Below are 22,032 nucleotides of genomic sequence, written 5' to 3' on the forward strand. Positions count from 1 at the left end.
AGAATACAGAAAGACTGCATCACAACTAAATATGACTTTCAAGCTCTTCAGCTTTAGTTGTATTCAATCATCATCCACATGCAGGCCAACAAGAATCCCAAAAATCCAGTTTTGCTTTGTCTCACTGCTGTTACATATCCCTCCCCTCTCAGCCCAACATATTTGAGGTACTGGACTGGTGGATGGAGGTCCCACAGAACAAATATTCTGCCAGAACCACTGCCTTGTTTAAACAGGGACAGAGTGGTGGCTGCATTGGTCTGGCCTAAAAAATAAACACTGGTTCCAGTCTCTCTTGATTTGAAAGTTCCCAAGTGGTCTCATTTCAGTTCTCTGAGAACTTTCTCTTCCTCCTCATTTCTCAGCACTTGGGCTCTCCAGCTCAGAGCTCCTGCTCACAGTTGCCATGGAGAGGAAAAGCTTGGTACGAGCATTGGGGAGAGAAAAGAGACCAAGGACTTTCAGATACTCCAGCAACCTGTCACAGGATGGGGGAAAATACAGAATACCCCCCACCCCTCCACTCACACTCCACTAACCGACCCCAGAAAAGACTTTCAATTCCCCCCCCCAAAAAAAAAAATTAAATTTTGGCTTCAAGTCCCACAAGCCAGGTCAAACCACACGACTCTTACATGAAAGTCCATCTTTAGTAAAGTAGAACTGGGCTGGTTTTGTTTTCCAGATCATGAGTCACTGCAAAAACTTTTCAACATAAAGACCAGCTGGCAGTTGTATATGATGTCCTGGGAGCAGGAGCACTCCTTAGAGTGATGCCCTCTCCTACATTTCCCTTCCTCCTGGAAACTTTGCCTTTTGACTGCCCTCAAACTCCCCGAGACTCTCCTATTTTGGTTTGGTTTGAATAAACACACACTTGCTGTCCCATATTATTGCTTGGCACCAGGCACGTTTCAAATGGGACTGTACAGCAACATATGAGGTTTTGTTAGATACGACTGAGAAAACTGGAAACAGTTGAAAATGTGTAAAAGAACCTTTTTTTTTGATGTCCTTTCTTTCCTTTCACAGAAGAATGCAGAAACTGGAGAGAGCTGCATGTTTGCCACAGCAATATCCAAACTGGTTCTTTAATTAAAAGTCAACCTCTTGGGAGGACATTTGCTCAGCTTCCACCAAAGAAAAAACAGCAGTAAAATGAATGAGTTTAACATAAAATAGGAATATATTAAGAAAAGCAGTGCCAAAATAGAAAAATCTAAATTCTTTTCTTTGGATGGGCTGAAATGAAAGGCTTTGACTTTTACAAACCACTTTCTTCCCTTTTAAAAAATGCCAACATGATAATCATGTTTCTAATATTCACAAGTCAAACACTCTCTTGCAGAACATTTTTCTAAAAGAATAAGATGCATTCGTACCTACTCGTAGGTGTAGTTCCAATTTGAATATTACTCTGCAGTAATCACACCTAACCCAAATTTATTTATTTAGTCTGGAGAAAAGAAAAAAATCAGCCATAAATAAACTTAAAAACTAAACTAACATTAAAAACGAGGCATTCCAAGCACCAAAAGAGCTTTGGAAGTTGAAACACAAATGAAAAAATCACTGGTTATTAGACTAGATCCTAAGTGCACTCATATCACACAAATTCTCACACATGTTCCTAAGCAAAGTTTGACTCCTGCCTTGCCTTGTACAAAAGCAGGTCTTTATGTTCTTTTAAAACTGTAAAACTTCTGGCTGCTTCTTTTTTCAGTCTACACACCAAAAGCAGTCCACTTTCAAACCAAACTAGGGTTCTCGACTGATGTTACATTAAGAATTTAATTTCCCAACATTACGGCCATCAGCACTCCCTCAGGAGCCAGGAATACAAACCCCCAATGATTTATGGAATCATTTTAACATTTGGATAACTAATGCAAATGCAAGACGTGCAGCAGGTGAGATCACTCCGAGAAGGACTCAGAGGCACAACCCTTTTGTGCCCAGAACTCTGGCAAAGAGAAAAAAACCCAACAAAACCACAGGTAGCACAAACAAAATGATTGTCAGGAACACTTAGACAATTTCTTGGGACACACTCAGGATAAGCTGGAACTAATTTAAGAAGTTAGTGAGCCCTGAGAGCCAGCCCCAACCTACTAAAATCCACATTTATTCACCCTACACCTGTTCTATGCATCGCAATGAGCACTTCCAGAATTTTACTGCAGATCTACAAATAAGTTTGCTCAATAAAGTCACGGGCAGCACACTACTTTTCACTACACATACACTTCCTTAAGGGCCAGGTATTTGCTGCTGGAGCTTCTGAGATGACTGACAAAGCTTTCCTCAGATAAGCTGCCAATTTACAAGTCAATGCAGCACGATCACCCCCAGATTTACCCCTTTGGCTTCTACGCGATTTCTTTGTTAAGAATCATCTCCTACATTTTTCAGGAGTGGTGTGAGACTAGTGATCCATCCCTCTAGAGCAAAAATCCAAGTGCAGATCACTAAATGGTAAAAAAAGAGCATGCCAGGTTTAGTTTAGAGAAGAGGGTAGCCCAGGTAAGATGTTTGGGAGGCTGGTAAATCTTCTCCCACGGCAGACAAAAGAGGCTGCATATCTTAATGTCCTATCTCAGTGTCTCCACTTAGACAATTCTTCAAGAGCATGAAAACGTGCTCAGATAAAAAATTCCTACAGACACACCAAATGTAGCACCTGGTTCCCAGCTAAATTCTTTCCCTCTGAAGATAAAAGCACACCGTGAAATAACTGGTTAAGAGAAGCAATGGTCAATCCCTGCAAATGCTCAGACAAGTAAAATCCAACTAAAAGTATTACTTCATGTATTTTTAAGATAAATATTTTGTCACCCAACACCAGTGCTGTGTATTTGTTTGTTTGACAGACTGATGATGATCTCAGCTGAAATCTAGATGTATAGCTCTTCCTAAAACTAGTTTTCTAATGAAGAAAAATCAATACACAAAAAATTAAGGACTTCCAGGCATCCTGATTAAACCCTTCTCTCAAAATTCTGCAACATTTGAAAAATCATTAGTAACTACAATGCAACAGTGACAAGCCTCAAGTGGACAGGGAATGGCAAAAATGTTTAGTGACACAAGATCTACAGGAGGCCTATCCCAACAGTTCTTCCACCTTCTGGGGATGCAAAGGGCTGAGAGGGAAGGGACATTACACACATGCAAAATCCCTCTACCAAAAGTACATCCAAAGGAATAATAAAAAAAAAAAGTTATTCACACAGTATGTTTTTAGTGTACCATGACTAAGTGGTATATTAAAGACATTTCATCTTTTCTAAGATTCTGCTTCTTTAAATAATTCAATAATATTATTTTATATTACAATAACATTAATTTTACTATCCTATTATAGTAGAAAGTACTTCTACATCTAAGTTCAAGATAAATCATAAAGTCCCCATCAGAGCACAAAACCTGAGGCTTTCTTGGCCAGAGACATTGCCCTGTAATCTTCTAATTCATTGTTCAACGTTAAGTTCGAAAAACTGCACCAAGTCCGTCCCCCATTTGAGTGGGATGTGATTTAGGGGTAAAAGCTTGGTTGGCAGGAGAGTTTGACCAGGATGGCAATTATTCAATAGCCTGCTCTAAAACCACTCTGCAGCCCCTAAGAGGACATCCTGGGAGTGGCTGTAACTCAGGTCGCACTGACGGAGGGAAGGTGAGGGGAGAAGGATCGTCCATCATCTCTTCTGGTGAAAAACCTGCACAATTCTGCCAGGAGCCATTCGGGCCAAGGGAGGACATGCTCCTTGGAGCCCTCCAGCTCAGCACAGGAACTTGGTCTCCTTGTTACATTGGCCTGGCTGGAAGACAAGGATATGAAACAAGGCCTCCCCGTACCTGAACGCAGCTAAGGACCGACTCGGGCTCGGGGGCAGCCAAGGCCAAAGCTCCGGAGCCCCCGGGGGAAGGGCAGACACAGCTCTGTCCCCCCTGCCCTGCCCCGGCGGACACGGAGGGGCTGATAGACACGAACCCTTCCCTGCCCCTCAGTGCTGCTCTGCTCATCTCTTGCCAAACCATGACAAGACCTGGATTGCCATCAGCGCTGCCCCTGCACGGCCACGCTCCCAAGGCAGGTGTTTGCCCACCGCGAGGCACGGATGAGCTGCGGGAATGAAAAGTTGGTACTTTCTCTGCAGAAGGGCAACAGCGTGTCTGGGGGAGAGGGAAACCTTGAGGCGAACACTGAACTAATGAGAACCAGCAGTAAACTGCCAAAATAACGACACAAACCTTTTCACTATCAAAAAACTCGCTATAGAGCAAAAGCACCTAAGGATAAAAATGCTTACATTTACGCTTCTCTTAAGAAAGTTAACTGAAATCATCCGGACCACGTGAGAGATAAACAGATAAATTATCAAAATGGTTTCTGATACACCTAAATACCACATAAAACCTGTCTATGCTTGTACAACAATGCACAGAGAGCTATCTTCTGATTTGCCAAAACACTTAGCACATTTGGAAAATGGCATACACCCATTCTCTGCAGAACTCATTTTAAACCTGGATGCTCATGTAAAAAATATTATCCTGACCTAGCCAGTTAAAATCATAAAAATATTATTTCCCTGACATAAGCACTCCCAAAAAAAGTAATAAAATGGAAGTTATTACAACTAAGCAGAAAATGGAGAGTTAAAAGTCAAGAGAGTATTTTAGAGCTTTTTTTCTTCTGTGAAGCCAGATAGCAATCTTTATTTAAAAAAATTTCAATTTGATTGCAGGACAATTCCTGCAACAGGTAAACTAACATCTTTAAAAAATTATCTCTAAATAAATTTAGTAATGTATGTAGTTATTGTGATTCATTTGGGTTCTGGAGCATATGGATATTAGTTTTTTAAAAAATATATAGACAAATATACAGAGCTTTTAAAAGTACTACTATGAAGTCACAGAATGAGCTGATATCATTAACTCACCAAAATAAAAACAAATTACACATTTAGCAGCCAGTACTTCCTCCTTTTAAGAAGTCATCAGCTAACTACTCGGAACTACATTCCTTTTTTAATTAAGATGCAATGCATTCACACCAACAACCTGTTCCTCCCCCCTTCCAAACTGGCCAAACACTGGAACAACAGCACTGCCTGCCATCCTATAGCCCAAATCATACCAGGTTATCTATAAGCTGAACTACTCTCCTGGTTCAGAGAGTTTAAAAAAAAAAAAATAAATTCTAAGATTGAACTCCATTCTGGAACGAGTTCAAATAAATCCAAAGTGCTCAAGTTTAAATAAAAGAATTTTTGAAGCTTGGTGAATGAACCAATTAAGGATAAACATAAATGCAGGCCTTAAAATTTTCCAAAATTTTCCACTAGGATTTAAAAAAAAAAAAATCACAATTATGTTTAACGAATTTTAACCCCAACGTGAGTTTTATATGTTGCCATACCTTAAGATAAACGCAGTATTTAAATGCAAGACCTCCGACTCAACCTCCACCTTTTAATCTTTGTGTTGAACTCAAACTAGGTTTACATCCTTGCAATGAGGCCCTGTGCACTTTTCCCCAAACTATAACAATGCAATCTCCATTTTGAACAATGCACCTAATTTCCCTCCTTGGAAAGCTACTTTTGTCTTAAAGCCAGTAGATCCTCGATCCAGTTATAGCTCTGATCGCAAGAGCCTGAAAATTCTCGGTGTTTAGAGGCTTTTTGGTTTTTTAAGCCACTTCAACTTACATGCGCTTCCTTTCCTTTCAACACCAAGTTGTATTTGCAAGCACAAGCCAGCTTTTCCTGTATTCAACCGAAAAGGTCTCTTCGCAAGGCATGCCTCTCGTTTCCCTTGGTTTTAAATTTAAAGCGAATGCCCCGCAACACTTTTGACATTGTTTGCGACACGTCCTGGTGGATCGCGCATTTCTGCGGTCACCAGGTTCCCCGGGAATATTTGCCAAGCATCCCCTTGTTCCGGCAAGTGCCGCCCGCCCTCCCCGCTGCTCTCCGTGCACGCGTTTGTGAGCATCCTGCGATGCTCCCCGCGTCCCCGGGGCTGCCCGTGGATATTCGCACAGCCCTGCCCCGGGAGTGCTCGCGGGCATCCCTCACATCCCCGCACGGGAGTGCGGACCGGATCTGCCAACCTAGAGGGAGCATGTGGGGTGCCCTCGACTTGTTTGAGTTCGCCCACGGACTCTCTACCTGGGGTGCTGCTGTAGGTGCTGTGGCTCCTGAAGCTGCTCTCAGTGCAATAACTGGCATCGTCTTCATCCTCCATCTCTTCGGGGTAGTCAGAGTCGTCGTCGTCCTCCTCCTCCATTATCTCCTCCTCCTCTTCCTCCTCGGAGTCCTGGTTATCCTCGGGGTCTCCCTCCTCCTCCTCCTCGGACACCATGCTCTCCTCCTCCTCCTCGCTCTCATGATCGTCGTACACCACTTTGCTGATGCTCCTCCTGGACGAGGCAGCCCTGCCTTGGCTGTTGCAGCTGCCTCCTGCGCCTCCTCCTCCCCCTGCTCCTGCCGCCCCGGCCCTGCCCCTGCCCTTACCGCCGCTGCCTCCCCCACCGGGGGTGCCGCCGCCGCCGCCGCCGCCCGCCTTCCTCTTGCCGCCCCCCCTGGGCGAGGCGGCGGCGGGCGACGAGGCCTGGGCAGCGCCGGCTCCCTTCTGCTTGGGCCCCGCCGTCTCCGCCTGGGCCGCGGCCGCCCACCTGCCGCGGCTGCTGCCGCGCTGCCGGGAGCGCAGCCCGCCGATGGGGCCCGCCGGGGCCGGGGCGCTCGCCGGAGCGGCGGCCGCCGCCGGCTGCTGCTGCTTGGGCGGCCTGCCGCGCCGGCCCCGCATCGCTGGGCGCTGGCCGAGGGGGAAGGGAGGGGAAGGGCGGCTCGGGAGGGCGCTCGGAGTCCGGACGGGCGGCTACGGGCAAGCTCCGCGCCCCGCGGAGGGCGCGGGGCCGGGGCGGGGGGGGGGGGGGCCGGGCCGAGCGGGCCGCGGCTCAACGCGAATCGCCGGCGCCCCGCTCCGGATCGCCGCCGGCCGCCATCTTGTTCCCCGCCTGCGCCTCGGCCGCTCCGCGCTGACTGGGGGAAGCGGCACCAGGCCCCGAGCGCCTCACGTGACCGCCGCGCCCGCCGCCGCCGCCAGGGGGCGCGCCCGCCGCGGCCGTGAGGGAACCGCCGCGACGGGGCGACCCCCGACCGAACCCGGCACCGGCACCGACACCGAACCCGGCACCGAACCGGCACCGACCACCGACCCCGCTACCGACATCAACAACGGCGTCTACCCCCGACCCGAATCCGAGCCCGGCACCGACCGCAGGCACCGGCACCGCTCGTCGCCCCTTTATGCTCCGCTTGCCCCTTTCACCTCCGCCGGCACCCGGCGCGCCCGCCGCCCCAGCCCACGGTGCCGACACCGCCGCTCCCTCAGCCGGCCCTGCCCCGCGCTCACCCGCTCCCCACACCAGAGTCGCTGGGCCCGGGGCCGGGGTCTCCCCCAGAGCTCGAGCTGCGCCCCGAGGGAGCCCCCGGGCCGGTCGGGAACGGCTCTGAGCGAGGGGCGCCCCCGGCACCGTCCGCCATTCCCCGCCCAATTCGGGTGTCCCCTCAGGAGAGGCTTCCCTCGGCCGCCGGCACCGAGCAGCTCCCCTGACCCCCGACACTCATCTCTGGCCGTGCTTCGACTCCTCGCCCGCTGAACGCCTCTTACAGCTCACCCTTCACAGCCAGCACCCGTGCAAGGCAGACACTGAGATCACGCAGGGACCCACCGCCACCGGTTTTGTCCATCCACTTTCTCTGTTCTCTGTTTCTACAGCTCTCTGGAACACTAGGAAAGAGATGGGCTCCATCTGCTTTGTATTCCCTCTGGTTGTCCTATTTGCCAGAGCCCACAAAGAGCTAAAAATCAACCGAAACCAGTTGCACAGTTGGGTTTCCAATGCCACCATTCGAATTCAGGTGTCAGTCTCATAAGCAAAAGCAGTACAAACTGAAAGAAAGCCCAAGGCACACGAACATCTTGTATTTCTTATGAGCACTCTTCCTTTCCATTGTTAGATTGAGACAGCTTCAGGATTTCAGAAAGCCAGAAGTCTTATCATTAGAAAATCAGTCTATTTACATGTTCATTTCTTTCAGTCCCGTGCTTATACTCCAGAGCAAGGTAAAACCCAACACTGGTCATGCCACAAACATGGCAGCGACATGTCCAATGTGTCATTTAATTAGCATTCTTCTACAGTAATTTTTGAAGTCCTTTTGTTCATTAACTTGTTGCTCAGGCTGAGCACCTCATTAAATCCAGAAACCTGCCACAGCATCAAGCACACAACAACGGCAGCAGGGTTTAGCCCAATTTGCACACTATATCCAGCTTTTTATCTGCAGCTCTTTCATATTCGGTGTTGCAGCTGCACAGGCTCAAAGCCCTGGTCTAAACCCAGGATGACACACGCAGCAGCAGCCAGCACTGCCCAACCCCACTGACACCTTTCTACTCCATTTGTATTCTGAACCTTTCCAAGTTACCTTTACATTGCTTATGTCGGGCTGATTTTTTGCTACCTCTTACAAGGCTGCAGAGGATTGTGGTAACTCTTTAAATACATGAATACACAGACACACGTTTTCCATTATCTCCTCCTGGTATCATGGGAAAAACACCTATGCATTCTGCCATCTATCCACGGAGCATCAAGCAAAGGTACCTAGTGCACCTACTGCACCAATCACACAGCCTGCAGCATTGTGAGAGCATTAACGCCTCTGAAATACAGCAGCTTTTGTGTATTTGTGGTAGCTCAAAGGTGCTGAGAATCATGTGCTTTTGCACTGTGAACCCGAGTATCCCTGTCTCTTAATCCCATCCCATATCAGCTGGTGATGTGGAAGTGCTTACTGAATAGGACTTAATAATTTTCATTTTATAGGTGGAGAAATAGGTGCACAGAGAGGTATGTTACCTTCAGGGACAGGGTATAAATTACTCCTTTCCACTACACAGCTCAGCACAGAGAAATCAACCCCAGCCCCCAAACCTGCCCATTCCACTCAGAGTAGAACATACTGATTTGGAACTTGGAGTTCCTACACGGAGTCTCCTGGTAGAGTTAAATGAGCATATTTATAAATGAATTGAATACAGCAGGAAGAGGAATTTTTGGGTGGAGGCCTTACCCTGCTTCCATCCTTAGGACAGAGGGAGAAAAAGCCTCCTTTCACTTCGGAGAAGATGAATAGCCCAGTTGTTCCAAGCTGTTGTCTGGGTGAGTTACATTCTCCAAGGAGAAGGAGAAGAACTTAACCTACAGCTGGATGGCATTCAGCACAAGTGAGCATATGCTCTCACTCAGATTATTGAGATGCTTTTGTCCAGTCCTTCACTCCAAACGATTTCAATAACTTGTGTTAGGAATTGCATTCAGGTGCTCAGCTCTCAAATCGGTTCCAGGAACATTTTTCTAAGACACCACGGCATTGCTGAGTAATGTTACACTAGAGCTCAGCAGGAGACTGGAAGTTAGGTGTGGGAAGGAAGGGCTTACATGACTTTTGCTGAGGTAATTCAATATAGTTCCAATTGCCATTTTATTTAGATGATGAAAACCAACGTATATCAATATACCGATATGCTGAATTCTACTAATATTTAATCACATCATTAGTAAAAATAACATTGTATTTGCTGTTCTGAAAATGTACCAATCATCTTGTCCCCAACAATCCATCTTGTACTTAACTCCAGGAAATCCAGCAGTATGTTTCTGTCCCATTTTTCCCTATTCCAGATGAATAGTCCCACAAGTATCTTCCAACAAGTCAGCTTTAAGTGAATGCCTCATCAGAATAATTCAACAGATACCTGTAAAATCTTCAAATGTTGTTTACTTAAAACTTTAGTTCATCACTTGTATTTCAAAGAGAGTCAAAACCAATCTAAGATACACTTTGAAATGCTAGAATTCAAGCAGTATAGGTGACATTAACTAAGTTGAGGTGTTCAGTAGTTGAAAAAGTACTTACAGAAAACAAACTGATGTAGGTAAGAATGTTCTTATTTTAAATTCAAGATAGGTTTTCCTGTCCAAAACATTGAAAGCAACCAGTCCCAAGAAACCCTCCTCTGTATAAATCTTCAGCTGCCACTGCAAGGTTGCCTTTTTTTAGACTTTTACATACATTTGGTACTGACACTGTGTAAATACAACTGAAACATGTCACCTTCCAAAGTGACTCGAGCCTTTTAACTGTGTGTGCAGCTCTTTCCAAGTTATACAGCCCAAGACAGCAAGTTATGCCGCCAGCATTTCTGCCACAACCATCTCGTGTTTAGCCAAGAATCGTGTGGTATTTTAGGCAGTTCTCATGATCGTAGATCAAAATCCTACATGAAAATATAAGCAAACATCCAGCTACTCATCCAGTCAAAAAGAGAGATTTTAATACACAAGGTTCAAACTTACAACTCCCATGTAGCTACAGAGTAACCAGGCTCCTCCCATGTAGAAAACAACTTTTGACAGCCCCAATATGGAGTGCTAATACATCCTTGTCATAAAAGGAATCAATACAAAATAAATGTGTTAATGAATTTCAAATTCAAATGATTTCCAGCACTTCAATGGAATAGGTCTGAGATTCTCTCAGGTGGTTCAGTCTTTGCAATTCCCGCAAACTTCCCTCAATCTTGTTGAGTTCCGAGTAGAACCGTACCTGAAAAGAAGAAAACAGAGACGTTTATAGTAAAATACATTTTAATTATTTTCCTATTTCAGCATACTCTGGAACTATCTGTGGTTCTGCACAGTTTAAGGTATTTAAACCAAACAAAGCAGTTTTTGAAATCCAAATGAGACAGAGGCAACTACAATTCCTGCTCAGGAAGGGGCATACAGAGGAGGACACACATTATTTGATGCACTATATAATTCATTGTAGTCTGTCTCCCTCCTTCCTCAACATCCATATTCTGAATCCAACTGAAAATCAAATAATTATCGCAGAAGATGCAACTTACTTGGGCCCTCACAAACTTATGCAGGTTTGAAAGCAACTCCTTTGCTTCTGGCAGCATCACCATGACAGTGAATTGAGCATCAAGCAACAGGCACATCCAATCCATGATCTGAAGACAAACAAGAAAAGTAAATTTACACTTTCCAGTCTGGAAATAACACACACTTGGCTTTAAAAGCTCAACTCTGAGATATTAACTTCTAATGCAAAATGCATGGGTTCATATTTTAAAGTATATTTGGGGTTTGACGGTTAAAGTGTTACATCTGATTTCACAGATGTTACATTGACTGACAGCACTTTGTAGAATGAATGTAGATGTCAGTTGATTTCAGATGTTCCCAACTACTCAGTTTCACACCCCAGAAAGGGAGGGAAGTAGAGCTCTTAGCATGAGCTGCTCACCTGATTTATTGTGGGAGAGCGTATTCCAGGAAGAGTGGTGTTAACTTTTTCACTGCATTTCACATACAGGTAATATAAATACCTGAGAAATAGCTGAAAGTAGAAAAGTCAGAACATTTGTAAAGGACAAACATTAACAGACCACGGGGTTTTGTCCTGCACATGGCAATACTCACAAGGATTTTTATAAATTTATTTTTTGGTTTTGAATGCAGCACAGATGCCTGCATACTATTTACACAAGTTTTACAGTTCTCTTACACCAGCCACAGCTGGATGTTTGAAAATTCTCACCAATATTCAGTGTAAATTACATTCAGGGGTAATCACTGTTCCAGGAGATGTGTCAGAGCTAAGATCAGATTTGTTTTGATGTGTGGGGTTTTTCTGAAATCACTGGAAAATGATCACACAAATGTTCAGGTACACTCAATTCTTGAAGTTATGTTTCAAATTTTGAGAAATGGGGGAGCTTGGTGGTGTTTTTTCCTAAACTGAGGGGATCTGGATTGGTATTACATTTGGGATTATATAGAGTTTGGTTTCTCATCTTTTCTAAACTTCCATTTCTGACAGAACTGACTACATTACCATGTCTTTTTCCTTTCTTTAAAAACATCTAAATCAAGCAAAGGTGGTATTACTTGCTAACAGGAGATGAACATTTTCCAGGTATGCTGGGTCATAAAGAGAGCTTCTTACTTATATCTTCTAAAATAAGCAAGGACTACAAATATCAAGAAGACTACTTATGTAGCAAAATGTGATATTCCTTAATATTAAATCTTATTAGGCATCCTAACTTGATTTTCATGCATTAGTTTGTTATTCAGACTCCTGAAAGAATGGTGAATTTCTCATATACAATAGAAAAACTCTCTTCCCTTTCCTTCACCACAAAATAATAAGAGTTTTTACACTTTTGAACATTAAAATACTTACAATAGCTTGTTGAGCTGGAAGGTTTTTCAGGTGAGGCAAAAGAAATGTTTCAGTGTAAGCTGAATGGAGAACAGCATTTCTGTGCAGTGCTATTAAGGAAATAACACGGCAGGGAAAATACCAGTTTCTACAAACCAGAGTGAATTCTAAAGGAAATATTTCTCCAGGTTTTTGAGACAAGTTCTATTTGAATCTAATTTCTATCATGAAATACCTACAGCAACTGAACCATCACGACAGATTTTACTTGAACGGTTCTGTCCACTACAAGGGTATAACTGCCTGATGTGTTTTAACAGGCAAATATCCAAAGCACTGACATCTCCTCTCCTAAGCAGAGAAAAATTATTGCAAAAGTGTAATAAAACTAAGTTTAAATGGGTGTAGATACGTTCTAAAAGCTAAACGTTTTTATTTATATTTTAAACAGTTTTTCCACTGAGTAGGAACTGCTCTTCTTGAGAACTCAGAAACTTTCAGCAATAACAGAGGATGTGCCTTTTGGCAATCCCAACTATAAACAACCCCAGCACAGCAGTGCTCTGGCTTCCCTTCCCCACAGAGGATACAGCAGTGCTGCCTTATGGAGCCCAACAGGGCAGGATTCCCCACCACTCCTGAAGTGGCTTTCCTCTGGCATTTTGGTATCACACATGTCCTGCTCCATCTCCGCACTGAAACCATTTTCTACAATTTCAGTCTTAACTTCTTTGTCGTCCAATTCAACATCAATGTAACAGATCACAGAATCCACATTTACATCTAAAGTTTGAAGATGGGCTTCACTCATGCTGTGGAAGAAAAATTCAGACATTTAACACTTTTAATCGGTAGCTTTAAAATCAGCAATGCCATCAACACACATAATGAACTCCTTGAAGCTTATTATGAAAACCAGACTAAAATTTGGTGAAGAAAGAAGGAAAATCTGATTTCAAGTTACCTTAGAAAGGCGTTCAGGCAGGTATAAGTAACTTCTTCAGGAATATCTGGAAACCGTTCTAGGCACATTTGTAAGAGAGGCATATCTTTTTTCTCCAAAGCAACAGCCATTAAATCTGGACACAAACTATAAGAATGTGAAATTAATACGTTGCACAGTCCACACTGAGAATTACACTGATGACTAAGGTAATAGTACCAGTCTTCCTCCCCAGATGGATTTTTATGTAAAACATCAATTTCATCAGAAAATAAGCACCTTTGGTATTAAATTCTGGTAATTCAAGAGCAGCTTATAAAGAACTTTATTTCTACTTATTTTAATTTTAAAGACTACTCCTTACACTTTAAAAAAATGCAGAATCGCTACCTGTAGGACAACTCATGGGTTTCAACGATGTACTGCAGGAAACTTTGAGGGTAGTACTTTGGATTTCCTTTACATCTGTCTGTGAGGGCAGTGACCACACTGCCAATGCTGGCTTGCAGATCTGGGGTTGGTGCTCTTCCCACCAGTTTTTTCAATTCATTTTCCAACACATAATTAGAAGCATTCTGGAAAAGACAAATACTGTGCAACTCAGAAGTGCAAGGCACATGTTTGAGAACTGCCCTGTGGAAGCAGACCTATTTTGGAATTCAAGTTACAGAAATGTACAGAAATCCCTCACCACTCTGTGCTTTGATAGGATAGTTTCTCTCTCGCATCAAAGAGCCAATGAGGAAACTCCTCACTCTGAACTCAGGTGAGCAGTAACTACTCATGGATTTTTCACCAGTTACATCAGTGACAATACCAAGGTGTCCAGGCACAGGTCAACTCTGCAGATAAATTTTCCTTCCTGTGTGACCTATCACAGCACTTGCAGCAAGTTCTAGAAAGCAACTAAAGAGCTTATTGCTGTATTTGCAGTGGAATTCCTGACAATTCCTCCAACTTCCTACAGCCAAAGTGCCTTCAACATAATTAAAGCCATTAATAAGAACCTAAACAAGCAAAGTTCAGAGGAAATATCCTCCCTTATTTACTGAAAGAGACTGTCATTAAAAATGAACACATTTGTGCAAGTTTCCAGAACTCAGCTGTTGTAAGCCCTGTATTGTACAGTTCTCAAAACGCTCCTGTGACAAAACTTAATCTCATCACGCCCAAATGCTGTTCTTGCACAATAATGATAATAACAACATCCTTCACCTCACCTGTTCAAGGCAGCTTGGTCAACCTGCTATGTGCAAGTGGACATGGAAAGAGGTAACAGCTTAAGAGACACCTGGAATATTCTGAGAGTGCCTAAACACTACTTGAGGATATTTGAGTTACTTACTTTGAAATTTAGTAAGAGCTGCCCAACTGGTAAGGTCGCTGGCTGTCCTCCACCAACAGTGCTCCTTCTTGATCTTAACTGTGGTAAAGAAGAACACAGAGTTATTATTCAGCTCCAAAATATTTAAGGATTTCAAGCAAGATAGCGGGACACTTCATGTGTCAACTTGGTGTCCAGACTACGATTACTAACCCCAATTCCAGAAACACGGATCGAAACAATCAGTAACAGATAAAGTGAAATTTCTTTCTGCTGCAACACCCAAAAGCAGCAGCATGGGGAAGAGACAAGACAAACGACAACCTCTACCGACCCTGCTGCTAACTTACATTCATTCTGGACTCTGCTTTCAGAGCTACAGACTCCTGGGACTGAAAGGAAACCACCAGCTCCTCATCTTCCAGGGTATTCCAGTTCAAAAACGTGGACACATCTGGGAACACATGAATGAAACTCCATGAAGATAACACTTACAGCACATTTATTGAAGTAGGAATATTGCTTTAACTTCTTATGCTAATAGATACTTTCTAAACTATAATGCAAGTGATTTTATGCCAAGAAAGTTGCCAGTTTTATTTCAGCAGCAAGTAATTTTATGACCTTTTTTATATTGTTTTTCCATTTTGCCTCTGGGAGCAAGAGCAGTAAGTTATTACACAATTTATCCTGAGCATTACTTGCAATGTTTTACCAATGCAGTGTTTAATTAAAATCACTGTGACAGAACAATTTTAAACTGAAGTTCACAGACTAAGGTTTGACATTGCCCTGTCCAATTACAAACTCTTTGAAAATACATTTCAGGAAACAGCATTTCACTGCTTTCAGTATTCATCACCAGCATTCCAGTGTTCTCAGTAATTCCAGTATCTGAATGACAACCCAGGTTAAGTTAAGCCACAATAAATTCAGACATTTGTGTGCTCTGCTGTTCCCAGCACCAGTAAATGTAACAGCCAGGAACACAGCACAGTGTGAAGTTGCTTCAAGCTGTTCAGATTCAACTAATTTTATGGGACTGTGTTAAAATGATTTTTATACACTTTCAGACATCTTCTTTTTACAAGATCTTTACACTGTAATTTAAAAAAAAAAAAAAATCTTACCAGGGGTTTGACTGTCCTTGAGCTTTCCCACAGCAGCTGCCAAGGATGATGTTTCACACTTGTACAAAATTACAGTCAGCACTTTCCCATGAATTAGGAAAAATTTTTCCTCATAACACCACAACTGCGAAATATTAAAATGTATCATTACTGAGATGAGCAGAGAAGTGAGTTCCTGCAGTGATGTGTAACTCCTTACTGTAAACTTCAACTGGAAGTCAGTGATCAGATTATTTAAAATGATTTTCGGTAGGTTTAACATTTTTTAGCAAACCTTCATTAACTGCTGATTTTAAATACAGAAATTTAAAGTGTTGAGTATTTTTCCAGGGATGTCCTAAAATACAGTGGCTGCTCCAAGGCATTAAGTCCACTGAAATTTTCCTTTTTTAAATTTCCTCTTGTGCAATTTTAGACAAAAGGAGTCAGCTGTTCTGGTTCACTAGTGCATTTATTCCTTAGGTGTCATTTCACCTATCTGACCCTTGAATGGCTTGAAGTGCTGTTCAGGTGTTCATAAAATCATTTAGGCCTTCAACTGCAAATTGCCTGAACAGAACAGACACTGCTGGGTTTTGTGTTCGGTGATTTTATTCACACCAAATAATCATGACCATAAGAAGTGACAAAGTGCTAAATTATCACAGAAATTCCTACAGGACACCACTCTCCCAATGAACATTCTGACAGAAACTGCTCAGTATTAATTTTGGTGCAGATGTTGCAATTCCTGCTCCAGCAGCAGAGCTCTGCAGCCCAACACTCCCTTCCCTGTTGTCAAATGGACAAAACTCGAGGATGCCGAAGCCAGGGCTGAGCTTTACCTGGCCACTGGTCCCCAGGGGCAGCTCCTTGGAGGTTTGCAACGTCTGAAATTTTGTATTCCATATGGTCAGGCACTCTGAGGGAAATAAGAGAGAGACGAGACCAAAAGAGCAACAGAAGTGCTACATCTGCCTTTGCTACTTTCAGTTACAAACGCCGGAGGAAACAGAAATAACTGTTTCCAAACAGCTCAGGCAGTATTTAGCATTAGGAATTACATCACTCAAGGTAAATCTCAACTCAAAGAAAAGTTGCTTTTCCAGTGAAGAGCTTTAAATCAGGAGATGGGACAAGAGGGACAGCACAATTTTCCCACCTAGTGCTTTACCCAAGGAAATTTTAGACCTTACAACATCTTAACATGATTTTTCAAGTTACCTCTGGGCTCTTTCCCAGGTGCAGCAAGACTGCCCAACACTGCAACATGGTCTTTGTCCAGGACAACCAAAGATGTTCCTTTCAGAACAGCTCCAGATACTGAAAGGTTTAGTAATAGTGACTTGGACAAAATTTCCTCTTCTTCTTCCTCTTCTTCTTCAGTATCTTGCTGCAGAGGTATCAGAACCTGGTACACAGAGTCATTGGAATCTGCCAAAGGAAAAATAATAATCACTCTTTCCCAATTGTTTTTTGTGGAAAAAAACTGTTTGATATCATATGGCAAAAGGACATCCAAAAAGAACAATATACAGTGAATGCTAAAAGAAGAATTAACACAGGACATTTAAAGGACTTCTTATGATCCAAAGCAGCAAAATAAAGGAACAGCACTAAAGGTGTAGTGAGATCTGCAGTGTACAAGTGATCACAGCTAGGAACAGTTGGCCTTTGCAGCCATTAAAGTATCAGGAATCTTTAATTACTACTTCAAGTTGTTTTAGGAAGTTTAAAAAACTAAAAATATTAAACAACAATTCATAAATATGAACATTTTTTGTCCTTAGATATAATTCTTTGCTTCGTTATCACAACCCATTAACAAATGTAACTTACACAAACACAGAAGTGTGACAGTTTGGTTTGTTATATGTGCTGTGAAACACAGTGGCTTGGCTGATTCCTGTTGCTCCAGCTTGTATCTGTGTAGACTACTCAGCTTAGGTTTCTGTACATAGACAAAAAAATCCCCATCCTGAAATAAAAAAAGAAAAGAAAATTTTCCCTTTATTTACACAAAGAAGATGTAACAGAAATTCAGGTATCAGTACTGCTTAACTTTGGATGTTGTGCAAAATTAGGAAATTGTGTTCTCTATAGAACATACAGAATAATTTGGAACAGTCTGCAGACTCTAACAAGTAAAGAAAATTCTTATTTGAGGCACCAAATGGATTTACAGGAAGAAGCATTTGCATAAAGACAGATTCATGTATATTTCCTTTTTTAAAAACATACATCTTTTTCAGCAGTTCTTCACAATAAGTGATGGAGTGTCACACAATATCTACTGTAGTTCACCTTACTAAATGTTGTGAGAACTCAGCTTCTCAGCCCTGAATGCAACACAATTTCCATTTTACTGCTGCATTGATTGAATCAGGATAATGATTCCACTAAGAGCTCTAAAAATCAAATGAAACCAGTGATGGATTTTGAAAAAAGTACTCAGGTTTCCTGCTTCGAGAGTTTTTAAAATAAAAAGTATTTAACTCACTTTCTCAGTAGTGAAAATTAAGACAGGTTGTTGGCCTTCCATAAAAGCTCCACTCCACCTAAAACCAGAAAGCTGGATGAACATCCTCCAAATTCCATGACATAAAAGTCATATCACTGTTCCTTAGGCACTTTCTCATTTTTAGGAAAACTCTATAAGTAACTCTAAGGTTTTAAAAACAACGTGTTGGAGGAAAACACCCAACCCCACGACCCTGGTCTCTGATCTCCCCCCATGTCCTCAAAAGAGGGAACAACTTTCATCATGCCAGTCAATTCCTCCGAGCAGGAGCCATCCCCAGGTGGCCTCACTCACCTGATGGCTTCCCCCGAGAGGACGTTCTCAATGTCCTGCTGAGGAGCCTCCAGGAGCACGTCCAGGGTCCGGACCGCCCCGCCCCGGAACAGCACCACGGGCCCCCCCAGGGGCAGGGAATGGATCCTGTACACATCTGCCGACAGCTGCAGGAGCAAACACACACCTCTGGTCTCTGCTGCACTACCCTGCAAACTGACTGCCTCAGTCAGTCTTTTCCCCAATGAACTTCTAACAGAAGAATGATGAACCTTTTAGATTCTTAATAACGTAGATCTAGTTGTTGCTGATTTGCTGAAATGCCACAAACAATGCAAAACATGACCCAGCAAAAATCCAGGAAAATGTCCTGACGAGCATCACGTGCCTGAATCACAGCAGAAAACAAATCTGACAGGGTCAGGAGATCACACAACTGCTCTACAGCAATACACAAAGTGATGTTTAATACATCAGCCAGTAGAACAGAAAGATCTGTAACTGAACACAATTCATCATCTTTAGAAAGTCCTCAGAAATGCTGGCCTTGGCAGAACAATCACTTTAAGATAAACACTCCGGTGATAAAGTCAGTGCAAATGGATTCCCTGCAATACTCCACAACATCATGAAGCACAAGTTAGGCTAAAATGCAATATGGCCAACAGTGTGAGAATTAGGACACTTTTCCCCTCCACCAGGACCCAAAACACATAGAAGAGAACAAATGAAGGAGACTTACTGTTGCTTTAAAGGCTTTGTCCAGGTTAACGTCTTCATTCTTCCATATTCTTAAAACCTTTAAGAGAAGCATCATTTTTAGGTAAAACAGTAACACACAGACTTCTCAGCACTCAAAATACCTGCAACCGCAACAGGAGGAAAACACACGGGGAGTATTCACAGTGACCTGAGTGGGAACTGCCCCGGGGGGAGCAGAAACAGCAGGAACAGAAACCAAGCTCAGAAATCCTGAACTGGAAAGAAAGGACAGGAAAGAATAAAGGAAAAGACACAGCGGAACTCTGAATGAAAGTTAATCAAAGTGGTGGAGACGGGTGAGATACACACGGCCTGATTTTCACAAGCAATGCAAGGCCAGGAGTGATATTTCATCAACAACAATGAAAAGCCAAAGGCTCAGCATGATCTAAGAAAAGCTACACGTACACAGAGAAACTTCTAACTGTGAAACAAGAGCAGAAAAACAAGGATGGGAGTGTCAATTATTGTAACCACTGCAGTACCACGAGCATGCAGCTGTAAATGCCACCCAGGCTGCAACAGGGGAGAGAACTCATCCTGAGGGAGTGTGTGCACCAGGCACTGAGAATCTCCTGGGTTCAAAGGCCCCTGGACCACGGTGCTCAGCACAGACACTGCTCACATCACCAGCGTGCCCACACCTTCAACCAGAAATGTCACACTGCTGATTTTTTTCTCCTACCCACGTTCCCTCAGGAGGACCCATCAGATCCTGTTTCCCCCGAAGGAAAGATGAAGGCTCTCACCTTGTCGTCATGAACTGCAATGTACTCGTGGGTTTCAAAGTTGCACACGACAGGACAGGTGAGAATCTGCCCGTGTTTGACCGACCAACAGCCCAGGGGCTTCTGATCCGAAATCTACAGTCAGAACAGAGACACTGCAATTAAAACGGAACATAGGAAAGACCACTTTGGGGACTCCTCTCATGACAGAAAGGAAGGGTGAGGCAGCCACATCTGACCCGAATGAGAATATTGAAATACAGAAACTGCTGTACTCAGAAATTCCTCTTGAGCATTCCCGTTTCCCTCCCTAACACCAACAATTTCAAAATAACAGGAAAGAGCTCCACATTAATTAGATTTCTTTTCACCCAAGAAATAACTTTGACCAGTAGCAGTCTGAAGGACCTATGCCATGAAGCACAGGTACAAGGCACAGCTTTTTCAAAGGGCAGATATTCACTTTATCACTAGTGTCATTTGTTTTTACTAATACAGTCACACACAGACTTGTTCTTTTTCTCCTTCTGTTTCAAGGTGAGTTATTGAGACCAAGAGCAGTGGGTTTTGCAGCCTGAACTGCTCTGTGCGATCCACACCCGAGTGATCCAAGGGCACTCAAGCCCTCTCCTCACCCCGGCGTACACGGGGTGTATTTACAACACTCGTGCTGTCAGTCACAGTGGTCTTGGCAGCGGGAACAAACAGCCCAAAGGAGGTTGTACCATCAACCCACTCAGACCATGGAATGGGCTGGAAGGGACTTTAGATCACCAGGTGCCACCGCTGCCATGGCAGGGACACCTTCCGCTGTCCCAGGCTGCTCCAAGCCCTGTCCCACCCGCCCTTGGACACTGCCCGGGATCCAGGGGCAGCCACAGCTGCTCTGGGCACCTGTGCCAGGGCCTGCCCGCCCTCCCAGGGAACGATTTCCCCCCAGTATCCAATCTAAACCTACTCTCTGTCAGTTTAAACCCTTTCCTGCTTGTCCGGTCACTACAGTCCCCAACCGCACGAATGCAATAGTCAACTAAGCCCAGAAACTCAAACACTTGCCTTAAACTTTCTAATTCTGGTCTAGTGAACAAGAGACCAGAACAGTGAGGCGCCGCAGGACGGCAGCTGACACCGAGCTGACAGCGCAGACCCGGCACTGCACGGAGCGCGTACCCGCGCCTTCGGCAAAGCGCTCTTTAGGGACACAGAATACCGGCCAAAGGAGCAACACGCGAACAAGCGCCCGAGCGGCCCCGCGATCCCGAGCAGGGGGAGCGCAGGGGGCAGAGCCGGGCCGGGGCCGTTCCCCGCGCGCCTCCCGCCGGGGACAGCGGGGCCGGCCCGGACAGGCCGGGACACGGGGAATAGGGCAAACAGCGCGGCCCGGGCCCTGCCCGGGACACCCCCCGCGCCGGGGCCGCCCCCCGAGCGCGCGCGGGCGGTACCTTGAAGAGCGTGGCGGCGCGGCCGCGCTCGGTGAGCAGCACGAGGTCGCGGCCCGGGCCCGGCTCCAGGCACAGCCCGGGGCCGCCGCCGCCGGGGCCGGGCCCGCGCAGCGTGAAGCTCTCGCACAGCGCCGCCATCTTGGCCAGCCCCGGCTCTCGCGAGCGTTGGCGCGGCGCGCGCGCGCCCCCGCGTGACCCGGGGCGGGGCCGGCCGGGGTCGGGGCGGGGCCGGCGCTGTCGCGACAGGAGCGCGCGGGGCCGTGGCGCCGCCGTGCCCGGCCCGGCCTCGCCTTCCCCCGGGCGCGCGGGGCGGCTCTGCAGCGGCTGCGGGTGCGCCCCGAACGTGTCAGACACTCGTTACTCAAGTGCTGTGAGAGCTGAGGAACGCGGGAAACGATTGCCCTCGGAACAGCGGCACGAGGCGGGACAGCCGCGGCCCGGGGGCGCTGGCCGTGCTCAGGCAGCCCCGGGGCACTGCGCCCACCGCGCCCGCCGCCGTTCCCGCGGCCCGTCCGGCGGTGCCCGGGCTGTGCTAACGAGGGGTCAGATCTACGCTAATGAGGAGTCACGTGCACGCCAAGGAGAGGCACCACGTGTATGCTAATGAGGCGGT

General features: G+C 45.0%; 2 protein-coding genes across 11 annotated transcripts in view; both read right to left on the reverse strand.

Annotated features, from left to right (window-relative positions):
- The window catches only part of BPTF (bromodomain PHD finger transcription factor), a 52,753-nt gene extending 45,802 nt beyond the window's left edge, over nucleotides 1-6,951 (reverse strand). For 5 of the 10 annotated variants that reach the window (XM_066200319.1, XM_066200316.1, XM_066200313.1 and 2 more), the window contains exon 1: nucleotides 6,180-6,951. In XM_066200319.1, coding sequence (XP_066056416.1) covers nucleotides 6,180-6,816 — 637 coding nt within the window. In that variant the 5' untranslated portion in view covers nucleotides 6,817-6,951. The remainder of the gene's footprint in view (nucleotides 1-6,179) is intronic. The other 5 variants (XM_066200315.1, XM_066200321.1, XM_066200320.1 and 2 more) reach the window with 1 other exon arrangement.
- A 3,443-nt stretch (nucleotides 6,952-10,394) lies between these two features.
- NOL11 (nucleolar protein 11) lies at nucleotides 10,395-21,564 on the reverse strand. The gene is made up of 18 exons (XM_066200336.1): nucleotides 21,420-21,564; nucleotides 19,999-20,112; nucleotides 19,230-19,286; nucleotides 18,509-18,654; nucleotides 18,194-18,251; nucleotides 17,533-17,671; nucleotides 16,918-17,127; nucleotides 16,539-16,615; nucleotides 15,715-15,838; nucleotides 14,935-15,038; nucleotides 14,606-14,683; nucleotides 13,651-13,835; nucleotides 13,282-13,407; nucleotides 12,908-13,129; nucleotides 12,339-12,417; nucleotides 11,397-11,489; nucleotides 10,993-11,100; nucleotides 10,395-10,688 (listed from the first exon to the last, which is right to left on the reverse strand). The coding sequence occupies exons 1-18, from the start codon at nucleotides 21,555-21,557 to the stop codon at nucleotides 10,575-10,577; spliced, it is 2,172 nt and encodes a 723-aa protein (XP_066056433.1). The 5' UTR covers nucleotides 21,558-21,564; the 3' UTR covers nucleotides 10,395-10,574.
- Nucleotides 21,565-22,032: the final 468 nt, after the last annotated feature.

Source organism: Chamaea fasciata, unplaced genomic scaffold, assembly GCF_029207755.1.
Source record: "Chamaea fasciata isolate MVZ Bird 193981 ecotype frontalis unplaced genomic scaffold, bChaFas1.0.hap1 SCAF_19, whole genome shotgun sequence".
Classification (NCBI taxonomy): domain Eukaryota; kingdom Metazoa; phylum Chordata; class Aves; order Passeriformes; family Sylviidae; genus Chamaea; species Chamaea fasciata.